This window comes from Amphiura filiformis, chromosome 1 (assembly GCF_039555335.1).
Source record: "Amphiura filiformis chromosome 1, Afil_fr2py, whole genome shotgun sequence".
NCBI lineage: Eukaryota > Metazoa > Echinodermata > Ophiuroidea > Amphilepidida > Amphiuridae > Amphiura > Amphiura filiformis.
Window position 1 is genome coordinate 34,781,876 of NC_092628.1, and position 14,142 is coordinate 34,796,017.

Genomic DNA, 14,142 nt, shown 5'->3' on the forward strand with positions numbered 1-14,142 from the left:
TGTCAGCAATGTGCTAAAATTACAAAGCGGAGAAAAGCGGAATTTAGCATTTGTAAAGCAGAAAATTCTTGGCTTTAATCTAATATCATTAACTTATAAAACAGTTATAAGATACACACATTTGCTTGCATTTTCTTCATTAATGTTTATAATGCACCCATATTTATAAACAAAATTTCAGATTTTCAAGAATATGCCTATTTTTAAGCACATATTCTTACTAATTCCGACATGTCCATTATGAAACCGTGTGAAACTGACCCTCGAATCCAAAAAATTGGACCCCTCAAATTCCAATAATTAAATTCCTTTTGCTGGAAAATACACTAGGCCTATTATTATGTCAAGGACTCACAACATGCCCTTAGGCTTCTCAACGATGTTCACGTTACGGCGACTTTTTGGATTTTCTTGCAGTATGATCTCCAAGCTAAAAGTCAAGTTTCTGCAACTTTTATTAATTTATTGTTTTACCCGTAAGTAGAGTGGCGTTGTGAAGTGTTGTGTCATCCGGCTTTTTTAAAATTCCAGCGTAGGCCTCTAAATACCGTACCAAACTATTCATGATCATTGATAACATGAATAAAATCAAAGCAATTTTTATTACCGTATTATTATGTGGGATGTCTATAAAATTAATGTAGTAAATTATCCGTTTTTTTTGGTTTGTTTGTTTTAAAATTAGTAATTGAAGTATAAGCCTACTGTACAGTTAAAATATTATGCAAGAAGACATCAAAAGGTGTTCATCATTGCGTGTAAGAACACTCACTAAATTTACCACTCTTAGAAATTGAGCAACTCCTTATGAATTAATTAAGCAACACCCAATATAACAAAATATATATTTTCCAGGTACATACTTCTCATTCGACGTGTAATACTTTTTTGACGTCACGAAAAGTATTATACATAAAATATTATATGTAACATGTGGAGTCTGCAGACTGCCTTAAGGCCAAAAAAAAAATTGTTTGTTTGTCCATAGAGGCTTATGAAATAGTTGGGTCGGTAGGTCGGATTTTTAAATTTTTTTTTTACAGATATTGCACTTGAAACTGACAATTTGAAGACTGGTAAATAAGTCAAAACACACAGCACTTCACTGGTTTAACTCTTGAGATGGTTCTGCATAAGCGTGGCATTTTCGGGTAATTTTGTACCCGGGTACCGGCGCATTTTTTCGGACGGGTAACGGGTACCGAAATTGCATTTGTAGTGTCCCTGGACCTAGACCTAAACGCTAGGATCATTCATGGTTGACCTAAAAAAAATTTTTTTTTTAAATTCAAGATGTTTTATATTTTTAATATGAAAATTGATACTTTGTATTCATGTCCTACTCTCTTACTGATTTCAAAATGCATTCAAATTCAATGCATTTTGAAATCATTTAGACTATGACATGAATACAAATTATCAATTTTCATATTAAAAAATACAAAATATCTTGAATTTTTTTTTTTTTTTTAGGTCAACCATGAATGATCCTAGCATTTAGGTCTAGGTCCAGTGACACTACAAAACCGAAAAAAAAAAAAAAAAAATCAAAAAAAAACAACAACAAAAACGGTCGGGACCAGGGTACACGGTCGGTCGGACGAGGACAAACAAACACTTTTTTTTTTGGCCTAAGCGGTACCCTTGGACAATAGTATTACCCATATACGGATTCATTCAATAATTACCATTTTATTCATTCATTAACATAATAGCAAAATTTGAACCTCTAAACTCAATAGAGATATTGTTAAATCTATCATGTTACCTACGAATACCTGGGTTTCTTCACGTATCATTTAATAAAGTGTTAAAGGAGTGTTTCGTGATCCTAGCATCCTCTTTTTATGACATTTTTCAGCACATATCCATGAAAAAAGCCTATTCCCAAAATTTCAGTTGATTCCGATTTTGCGTTTGCGAGTTATGCATGATTATGTGTATTACACTGTTCCATAGACAATGCGTTGTATTTTCGTTCTGGTGCACCAGTTCGATATTCAAATTTCACGATATCTTTGCAAAGCGAATTAATCTGCAAGAAATATTTTGTACATAAACATTATGTAGCCAGAGGTTTCCAGTGATATAAAAATCTCAACTTTTTTGAGAAAAGTGGGGGATGAGGCTGTGGATCACGAAATGCCCCTTTAAGTGTATGCTTATAGTTCCTAAATGCTGCAATTGGGGATACACACAAGGATTCTTACCAGTCAATTGGGGAAATGCCGCAAAATAAGGATATACCCCCATTCCTCTTTTTTATAACATGAAGGTGTGGCAGAATGTCAAAATCACAGACACTTATTTCATTCAGGATAGATACAAGGATTCAATTGGGGAAGTACCGTGAAATAGGGATATCTTCATTTCTTTTTGTTACATGGGGATGTGGCAATCAGACACTTATTTCATGCTGAAATTGGGGATACACAAAAGGTTTCTTACCAGTCAACTGGGGAAGTATATAAATTGGGCACAAAGGTGTGGCACAGTGTCGCTCTCACAGACACTTATTTCATGCTGCAATTGGGGATACACACAAGGATTCTTACCAGTCAATTGGGGAAAAATAATACCGCAAAAATAAGGATATCCCCATTCGATCTCCTTTTGATAACAGAATGTCACAATTGAAACCTAAGTATGGGCCCAATTTTCAGCAGCTGTTCTCATAAAAGATTCTTCTCTACAGACTCCAGTACAAGGTATCAATTTGGAATTGGAGTGGCATAATTATAGTTTCTGTATTTTCTCATCTTCTCTGGTTTAATCAACAGTTCACACACCATGCAAAATGGAACAGGACATTGGTAAATGCCAGTTTAGGGATTGTGCAAGGTCTTGATCGATGTGAATAAAGTGTTAAGTTTGTCACCCATTTTCCCTTGTGTGCTGTATGAGCATAAGAATTTATAAAGATGTTGTTTTAACAATAATAATTTTCCCTATCCAGTAACGATGTCCCGTGTTATATGAGATGATAGATATTGGCCTATACTGGTACACAAAGAAATGTTAGTACCAAACTGGGGATGACGTACTACAATTACAAATCAGCAGGCCTAGGACCAGGCTAAGGTAGCCTAGGTCAACATAGTAGGCCTTATCCTGACAAAACCAAATCAACATCAAAGTTAAGGTCAACAGGAATATCCCCATTTCGCGGTATTTCCCCAATTGACTGGTAAGGATCCTTGTGTGTATCCCCATTTACAGCATGAAACAAGTGTACATAGATTATGGGTATAATCAGAAATAATGGCACCAAAGTGTGACAAAGTGGTCAAAATTACAAAGAGTGTTCTTGCGACAAGTGAGTTCTGGAACATTTATTTTGCGCACCATGTAGTCTTTATATTTTCATAAGTAGACTATTAAGTGACTAATTTGAAAGAATGTGGTACTTAATAATAGCAAACATTTCAGAAAATGCCATGAAAACCCATGCAAAACTTTTTAACTTGTACATTTTTTACAGTGCATGTTTCAAATACAAGTACCTCTTTTCACGCTAGCATGTAACACTCCTGACCTTATGGGGAAGAAAATTGGGCATATTATTTTTTACATGACAGCTATGACACCATATACAAAACACAATTTTTGAAGGATGAATTTCCGTGCTGGTCTTTTTCATACAACAACCTCACAGTGTCATTATTTTTTACTTCACCCATTATACATACCATTCTAGTTTTACTGTTTATAATACAGTGGCCATAAACCAGTAGAAGGGGCCTATTAGATACCATTGTCAAATGAATAGAACTCACACCCTAGCATGTGATTTACTATGAGTATGAACATCACAAATTGAAAATCTAGGCCCCTATAAATAATATAAACCCGGAATATAAACTCGTTAATGAAGAAAACAGCATGAAATCAAAACAGTACTCTGATATCCACATTGCTGATATGAAATTCTGAATAGATATCAACAAGTAATCATGGTAATGACAAATTGGCTTCTGACAGAGTTACAACAATCCCCAGAAATCAAGATTGGCAGCCAGAATGTTGACAAATTTCTGTAGGCTACATACTTGTCAATTTCAGCTTATAACCATGCAAAATTTAGTTGCAACCCAGCAAACACAAAAACGTTTTAAAAACATTTTAAATAAGTTATATTTTAGCTTTTGGTTTTAGGTAAAAACGTTTTAATAACATTAAAATGTCGGGTTATATAAAGGTCATGATAATGTTTTAAAACGTTTTGTATGAAAACACACTACAACAATATTTTTTAAATGTTTTCAAAAAATGTTATTTTAAACTATTTTTGCAAACATTTTTGCCAAATATTTTGTCAATACTTAAATAACATTATGTTAAAATATTTGAACCCAGCAAACACAGAAATGTTCTTAAAATGATTTTTTTTAAACCTTTTAATAACATTTAAATGTCGGGTTATATAAAGGTCATGAAAACGTTTTTAAAAGCGTTATTGCAAATATTTTGGGCAAACATTTTTCGCAAAATATTTTTTCAACCCCAAAATAACATTCTGTTTAGAATGTTTTGTATCAAGTTTTCAAGAATGTTTTTGGAATGTTATTAAAACATTTTTATCAGCCCTCGAATTAACCCATGGCACCCATGGCATTTTGCCGTGGGTGCCCACCACCACTGCCGTAATGCCCTCAAAATATGTCCTTTACCCAAGGCAGTCACTTGCCGTGCCCTCTAATGAATTTACCGTCAGTGCCCCAGCCCTGCCCCTTCATTATAAAATCATCTATCTATGTCTGTATGTGTTTTCTTCACTTTTGAGAAATTGCCTTGGTGCCCTTCTCAAATTTTCAACAGTTGCCATGATGCCCTCTTGAAATATTACAAACTGCCATGCTGCCTTGCCTTTTCAGTGAAAATCCAAGGCAATTCTCAACTTGCCCTAAAAAAGTTGCCGTGCCCCTTCAGATCCTTAATTCGAGGGCTGATTTTTATACTATGTTTGCTGAGCAGTAGATTATCAAAAAATGTTTTTTAAGATTATGAAAACGTTTTATACTCTTAATATACCCTTTATATAACCCGACATTTAATCGTTTTCTGACAACCTTTTATATCCTTTTTGCGAATGATGTCGAAAACGTTTTGTGTTTGCTGGGAAGTTACTTACGTTGAAGTTGAAAAATATGCACAAGTCAAATGAGCTGCTGGCCACATTAGGTTCACTTTTGTCCATGGAAACGGGGACATAAAATTGGGTTGGCTTATTATATTTTGTCAGTGGAAATGGGGAGATCACATCAGTTATTTTTTTTCTGTGGAAATGGGGACACACTCAGCTTGATTTTTGATTGTGCAAACAGGGGACGTCACAACAGTGTGGTTTTTGTCTGTTGATATGGGGATGTCACCTAAACTGTGTGTAAACTGCATTGTTAAAGCATCTTACACACATGTGTGTGGCAGATTGGGATAAAACCATGCAAACTGGGTATGTACCTCAAATCACCCCAGATTTTCAAAAATGCATTTTTACATCAAATTTTAACATATTATGACCATTAGAGAATTGGGGATATCCCCATTTCACCGTATGTCCCCAATTGATTGGTACAAATCCTTGTGTGTATCCCCAATTTCAGCATGAAACAAGTGCACACACATCCACACACACACACACACGGACACACACACACCATAGTGATTACTAAGTCTCTCCCTGAACATTCAGGCGAGACAAAAAGGAGCACTTATTTTTCTGTAGAGGAGACTTGGTCAGGACGGCGCTCAAGAATCTAAAAAAGGGGGGGGGGGTAACGGTCAAAATTGTTCTCGACAAATTTTTAAAAATTAGTCAGTACTATTTAGTCATATTAATCTTTTATATGACTCTTGCAATTTGCCGACAATCACATAGCTTTGAATACATTTGCCGACAATCAAATGGTTTTGACGACAACCATCAATTTTTAAGTGGCCCAGTATAAAAACGGCCCATGGCACATTTTTCATCATTGGGAGAAATCGGCACTGTAAATGTACGAATGTTCAATAAGAAATTTGATGCTTAAAAGATTAAATTGACAACATTCCTGAGTTACATTCATGATCTGTTATGTTTGTATGGATGACCTTTGGTGACCTTTGACATTTTTCAACAGCGCCCTCTATTTTTCAAAAATGTGCCATGGGCCGTTTTTATACTGGGCCACTCATTATTGCAATTAATCATTCAGGTGCATTTTATCACAGTAATCAGCTTGAGTGAATCAAGAGGATGATTTCAATACCTTCCCCCTTGGCTCCCCCTTTCATTTACACAGCAGTGACAATGCCCCCTGGACCCGAACCAGTTTCATACACAAGTAATTACTGCATGTGACACCTGTAAGTTTTTCTTGTCTGCATGAACAATCTGAAGTCTGTGATGATGATACATGTACAATTTGTAATTCTGAATAATTTTGAAAAAATGATCTGAATTTATTTATCTCGTATTCACTTATCATACACTTACTTAAAATACTCTTGTAGTTTCTCAGTGCTAATGAAGTCCTGATACAACTGTGTAACATTCATTTGTGGCCTTGCAGGTGGATTGGCTGTATTATTAGTAACACATTGACAAGTCTTAGCTTTGGAACGGATAGGATTACCCCTAATAGCATGTCCGATAATTATACCAATTCCTAATAAAAGAAAAGCCATTATGATGCCAAGAATAGTTCTCCAGTTTTCTAGAATCCACAATCTGACGGCAGCTAGTCCTTTTACTTTGCCATTGTCCACTTGTACTTCCACCATATCAGAATCCATTTCCTCGGCAAAACGTAAGTAGGCAGCCCCACTATTGTGGTTCCCCTCTATCGCCATCTTTCAACCTGCAGAAAGCAACAACAAAATTGTTTGTTATTGTCATATCATGAAAACAACAGCAATTGATAAGAACAACAACACCCATGATGAATGTACCTAGATATAATTATAATGCTTTGATTGCTAGCACTCACTCAGGATGGCATTCATGATGGTACTGATCACCTGGACTAAAAAATTCTTTATTTCTCCCCAGGAAGATCAATTGCACTTCAAAATACTGCATAATTTAGGTTATTTCTGTGGGTTACTGTTTTGCTATTTTAAGTGTTCTGAAAAGTTATATATTTTCTTTTATTCACAGTTCTACCAGCTAAAAATTGAAGCCTATGGGTTCAAAATATTCATTTTCACAGGATTTTAAATTCCCAGTTGCCTGTATAACCGTCAAAATCAAGCCCTCGTTTATGCATAAATCTTACATTTTTTTTACATGGGGAGTCGAATTATTATTTCTCTCTAGATTCCAAAATTTCCGAGGAGGATTCTACATCATTTTTCCAGGTATACTGATCACTGATCACTTTTCTGAGCAGCTTGAAAAAACAGTGCACAAATTATTTTTAACATGTAGCAGATTATAATTAGGCAGCTGCTAGTATTATGACATTTTTTTTATTGTTCTGTATAAATTGCAACAATAAAAGTGCTCCAACCTTGTCTTTGACCTTGCTTTTTACATTTCAAAAATCTGTTTTGGTCATAAAAGTATTGAAAAATTGTGAGAATTAAGGAAGAGGGAAATGAGTATTCACACTCGCAGGCTTATAAAGTACAGGGTGTGTGTGTGGGGGAGGTTCACACATAGGTAATCTCCCTCAAACACAGCGACCATTTACTTCATTTTAACCCACAAAAGAGGCCTTAAGCATGGACGATCCACATTTTCCTTACCCAATAAGGTGTGCATTGTGAAATCAAGGAAGTGTAAAATGAGCAATGGACTAGAAACATACTTCCACATAGCTATCATCTTCTTAAATCCATTCAATCATGCTTAACATTGTTTAAGAGTGGTGATGCCTGGACATAATATTCATATTAAAACTGTCATAAACTGGTTTGCAAGGCCCAGTGAAGTTATGGGATGAGAAATTTGTTTCATAGTTGAACATAATATTTGGTTACTCCCAAAGCTCCCCAGCAATGTTGGATTTGAATGGATGGAGTGATATCATTTCACCATTCATTTCTGGACACTGTGCCTGAATTATGTGAATATTAAATATTCAAAAGTGTCACAACATTTTTGCACACAAAACAAGGGTTTGCAAACAACATTATAGCAGTGCCCATGCAATGTAGATTAAATTATGTGGACAAGTCATCTTTCAGGCTCATCATATCTGCATGTAATCAGACTTACTCAAATGGCAAAATGATGAAGCACAGTTTGTAATTAGGGCACTGCAAAGTGTCTGCATAGCCTCCATGCAACTACATGTAATTTTCTTGACCTGAATATTGCAGGTTTTGGAATTCCGCCAACTTATCCACGTCAGCATAATTGTTGCCAGGGTCTGGTGGTCTGATGATGAGGATGTTGATGCTCATTTCCAAGCTCATTGCTCATCTAGTGATGATGCTGCTGATGGGTATATACAATATACAGAATACAGATGGAGCAGTATACCAGATTTTCCATTGCAAACATCACTCATAATCACTGCCATTTCCTTTTAGCTCATAATATCTTTGTAGAACTGTATAGGAGTTGCAGGCAGTAGCGGCACATCAGAGGAAGACAAGGGATATCCCCCCCCCCCCAATATTGGGCTTTCCCCAAGTAAAATAAGAAATGAAAAATGCAAATATAGGAAAGCTTTGCTCAGGCTATTATTTTCTTTTAATAGGACCTCAATCTTCCTTTCTACAATATAAATCTATATTCTCTATTCTTTGGGCAAGTTAAAAGCATTTTAATACAATTTCAATTTAAACATTTAGCAAAAATCCCTGTTCAGAATTCAAGCTTGGACCAATTTGGTTATTTGTAAAAAAACTGACAAGCAGTGTTTATTCAGCGACCGTATTATATTCAGAGGCTGTATGTCGCAATTTTGGCTCACTCAAAATTAGATGTGGCGCAAAAGAATTTGCAGTTCTGTATAACAATTTGTCAACTTCAGACATTTTAAAGCCAAAATTGGGCCAATTTGGGAATAAAAAAACTGGTGCATCCATTTTCCAGTGAGAGTAAACACTGCCGACAAGTAAATATGGCCAAAAATGGCCTAATACAAGATATCTACTACATGAAGTGTAATTATATGATATTACATTTCTCTGTATGAATATAATTGTGGCTGTGGGTCATATGGCAAACAAAGTTTTCAAACATTTTATCAATTGGAATCTTTTGATCATTTTGAAGTTCGTAGATCAATTTGATGTAATAACTTACAAGTACGGTAGTCATTATAACTTTAGAAAAGAATCTTTTATTTTGTTACATAACATTGATTAAATATATCCTGCTTTTCCATATTTATAGGAAACTGACTCAGTGCCTTGAACGTCACTATCAAACATGTAAGCAAATTATGACGGTGTCCCACTTCAAAAATATGGGGCTGGCTATAATAATGCCTAGGGCCAAAAAAATTGCTTGTTTGTCCTCCACAGGTTTCAAAGAGGAGGTGCGGATTTAACTTTTTTATCCCCTTCACCAGTGAAAGTTCAACCATATTACTATTGGAGACCAAGTCTTTCAATGTGACCAAGGTTTTGTTTGGGTCACCGTCAATGTCTTTTCATGGGCCACTTTTGGATGACCCCATGATATCTAAATACATCCACGATTTTGGTACCCAAGGCCACACTGCAGATGCGATCAAGTAATATTTTTGCACTAAGTCGGCAGTGTACTAACAGCGAGTATGACATCATTTTGTTGTCAAGTGGAAGAACAGCAATTCCATACATTTTAGATGTTTTTTTTGCCACATATTTTTGAAACACAGAATTTTAATAATGTGTATGTCAACAAGTGCAAATTAGTACTCATTATTCTACATTGTATCAGACAATCGGACATGAAAACGGAATGGTGTTACTTTGATACGTAGTGTGACAATTGAGAGTGTATAACCTCCCCCCCCAAAAAAAAACCCAAAACTTTCTTTTGAATATTTAAATTTTTTTTAGCCTATTATGCCAGTTGACCTCAAATGACCTTTTGACCTATATATGTGACCTTTGATACCACCAATACACATATGCCAATAGTCAGTGATATTGCAGCTGTGACCCAAGTTTGAAATAAAATTGGATAGATTGAGCCCATGGTCGAGCTACGAGTTGTAAAATATTGGACGAGACAGTCGAGTCCAATATTTTACAACTCATAGCTCGACCAATAAATATGGGCTCAATCTATCCAATTTTATATCACACTTGGATTCATCAAAACATAATAATGGCAGCTATAGGCAAGAGTCTCCTCCTCCTTTCAGGCCAGGCCGAGACAAAAAAGCAGCACATTTCTAAGAGTATTGTCAAAGTATATCACTACATGTACAATTTGTACATTAGCATAATGATTTTCAGATACATAGATTGGAATAGAGCCCTGTGAGGTACCCCAAACTAGATCTGTAGTGATATCCAACAATTTAGTTCTGCTGTTAAACGGCTGTTAAAAACAGAACAATAAACCTGATAAAGGAATACTAAAAATTCATCAAGTACAGACAGATAACAGTGTGGCATTCATTCAATCCCCAAACATAGGATACTGAATAAATGTACTTTGAGTTTCAATTCAGACAGTTGCACTGAGGATATTGTATAAGACAAGACTTCCTATGAGTTGCCTGCAGGCAGTGCATGACCTGCCACTAAAGATAGCAACACTCACCCAAATGAAAGGCACAGCCACTCACATGAAACCAAGAACTATAACTTCTACTGCTGGTTTTATTACCTGAACCATATGAGACAGGGGCAACAGGAAAACTGAAATTAATTATTTGACAGTTAGCAAGAGGGGCTAATTGTACAGTAAGGGGCTGTACAATAATTATGTCCATCCGTGTGTCCACCCTCTTTACACCCCTTAAGACCCCAAGTTATCAAAATCGAGGGTCTTTCAGTGCTGCTTTGGCAAATTTCAGTGGTCTTTGGGATAGTCATTTGTGTTTTAGTGCCACCACCCCATCAATTAACTTTTAAGCGCTCCACAGACTCCGAGTATTGTACGTACAATATTGTATGTAACATATACATACGTTATTTAATCTATTGCCATTCTGTTTCCAGTAATGTTTAAGTTCTAACGAATGTTTGATGACGAAAAATCGATATGTTACATACAATATCTAGCAGAAATATATTATCGATTTTTCGTCATCAAACATTCGTTAGAACTTAAACATTACTGGAAACAGAATGGCAATAGATTAAATAACGTATGTATGTTACATACAATATTGTACGTACAATAAAAAGTCTGAATACTGCTTTAGTCCTCTGATATCTCTATAATCTAAGATAGCCCAAAGTATGCTTCAATGCTCCAATGATTTTTTGAAAGGACACATGATAATTATTGGCAATAAAAATATCTCAAGATGTATTGGGAATTAAGGGCTGTGCAATCAATTGGTGCAATAATTATGAGTCCATAAGGGTATTTAAAAATGGGGGGGGGGGAGACATTTCTGGCAAGGGTAAAATTCTTCATCCCTTGTTAGCCTTGGTTCCTATAGTCTTTGCCCAGTGGCCTTGAAAATGCCCCAAACTGTCTAGGCCATTTCAGGTAAATTGCAAATTGGGACCCTAATAATTATTGTGCAGCCCCTAAATTGCTTAAATCCTAACACTAAACCATATGAACGCCTGTATTAAACTCTACTCCAAACCCCTTACCCTTTACACTCATGGTGTGGAGGGTAATCTATTTATGCTGAACTGTAAACAAAAACATGAAACACCAAGTCAGCTACAATAGAACTTTGATCATCAAAACAAACTTGATATACAATGTACATGTAGGTACGGTATACTTGCAAGTTAAGACAGGTCCCTATAAAATAAGCACTATCCACTTTTGACCCCTTACATTTTCAACATACACACACAAATTCTAAGAAAGCGGAATAATGTTGACCCGCACATTCCACACAGGTCAGTCACTACAATACATTGTTGTAAATGATCAAAAGTGTCGCATGTGGAGACAGTTGCCAAGCAGCAACTTTGCAACACCATTGGGCTACATGTAGTGTTTTGAATTGAGGTGAGAGGAATGGACAGCTTAAAAAGGCATGGTTCCAAGTAGATCTACTATCACTAACGTCAACATCCACATGCCAGCTCAGCATCAGTCAAAGAAGAGCCATGGTCTCTTTCCTAAAGATGGGGTTTGACAGCAGAAGCACATGTATATCACATCAGGATCCAAGTGTGTGTGTCTCAGTACAGAGCCACCACTTAAAAAAGTGACAAAAAAAATCCCAACAACAAACATACTCTCAGTATAAGCATAATTTTATACAATCACTGTGAATGCTCATGTACAGATCTAGAGCATTTGTACATCAAGAGAAGATATGAGTCTTTTCTCAACTGTTTCTACTGACAAAAGGTTGACAGGTGATGTGATGCAGGGTAACCTCACCATCAACCATTTACCAATGTGGGTGCTGCCCAGCAATGTTCCCAGTAGTGGGTACACCAGAAGTCACATTTATTAAACTGTGGTACCGGTAGGCCACAACATAAAGAAGCTTGTGATCCAAACCCAACCATGAGCAGCTTAAGGGTAGACGAGGTATTGTTGGTCGAAGCAACCTAAAAATAGTTATTCATTATCTAGTATATAAAAAAAAATAACACCTTGATGTTTTGCAAAAGTTTATTCTACAAATCGTATACTTTGTAAACTTGCTTAATTTATTGTTGTTAAATGAGTTATGCACGCTTTACAAAAGTGTTGTTGTTTCAGCCCTCTTTACAATGTAACTCAAGAACCGCAGCACCTATAAAAGTATATCTGGGATATTTTGATTCTTCTATACACTCGCTATGAATTGAGCAATGCAGTTTTTACCAAAGCCAAATACCATTCGTAAGACGCTGTGAACTACCAAATCACAACAGTTTAAAATAGTATAACCTTAAGGGGCACAAAAAGGTGATTCTGTCTCACCCATTAAAATGCACAGGGATTTTACAGATGTAGAAACAACCCAATTGACACACATCAAATATATGTGTACAGTACTGTACACACACTTCTTCCATCAGGACTAGATCCATTGAAGAAGAGTCCAACACCACTGATGAGTGAGCATGTTCATGCAGGGATCGATACAAAGGGATGGGCATCCTAGTATTACGTAACAAACCGGAAGATGTAGCCTAAGTCTAGACAATAGGCGGATTAACGGCCATTTTGTCTTCTACATGATTTTATTCACGTGTCCTTATACTTTAGTACACAAGTATATAAGTTAACAGGTTTACAATTTTAAAATTATATTTTGTGTATACAATATATTCTGTAGTAAATCGATCAAATGACGGTGATTGTTCAGGTATTATATGCTTGATAGAATTAAATTGTCTGACCAGCTAGTATTCTCCTCCGCCGTCAGTGTGATTCCAGTCACTCCACGTACCGTGTTGCGAAGGTGGAGGAGACTAAAGCTGCATTGACGAACACGCATGCATCAAAAATGATGTAGCCTTAGTCGAACAATAGCGTGACGTAGTTTCCGGCATTGTTCCTATGCACTTTCACCCTCCTGGTTCATGGTGATTGAATTTTGTACTTTTTTCACCTTTGATGTCAATTCTATTGATTGGATCAAGGCAAGACTCAAATCCTTGTTCATAGGTTGCTAGAGCATGTTAAAATATTGATTTCATTATGCTTTGCAATGACTGCTATAAGCTGATCAATAAAAAGAGCATCAAAATTAAAAGGTAAATAACCTATTTTGCAAACTACTTTACAAACCATCCATCCATGGATCAGTAAACGGCATCAGTCAAAATTCTTTTTAAAGTAGAGCCACTGCTACAACTCCATATGGGTGACAGGCAGGCCAGCCAAGATGTGAGATTGGCTATCGATGACAAGGAAGAAGCACTAAGATTCCATCTAGAAAGGGGAGAGAGCAGATAAATTGGGCCAAAAGTAGTAACAAAACCGGACTTTGCCGATAACATCGCCCACCTGTCAAGAGAAGTACAACAAGCACAAGAACTACTTCAAAAGGTCGAAACATCAGCTGGGAGAGTTGGCGTAAAGAAGAATGCCACCAAGATAAAATTCATATCTTTTAACCAAGACAAGCA

The 14,142-nt window shown here is 36.2% G+C and overlaps 1 protein-coding gene across 1 annotated transcript in view; it reads right to left on the reverse strand.

Moving 5' to 3' along the window:
* LOC140146092 (putative N-acetylated-alpha-linked acidic dipeptidase) overlaps window positions 1-14,142 on the reverse strand; it is a 60,758-nt gene that overhangs the window by 36,580 nt on the left and 10,036 nt on the right. Inside the window, 1 exon segment of the mRNA XM_072167848.1 lies at window positions 6,479-6,842. Within this exon segment, the coding sequence (XP_072023949.1) occupies window positions 6,479-6,834 (356 nt within the window). The 5' untranslated portion in view covers window positions 6,835-6,842.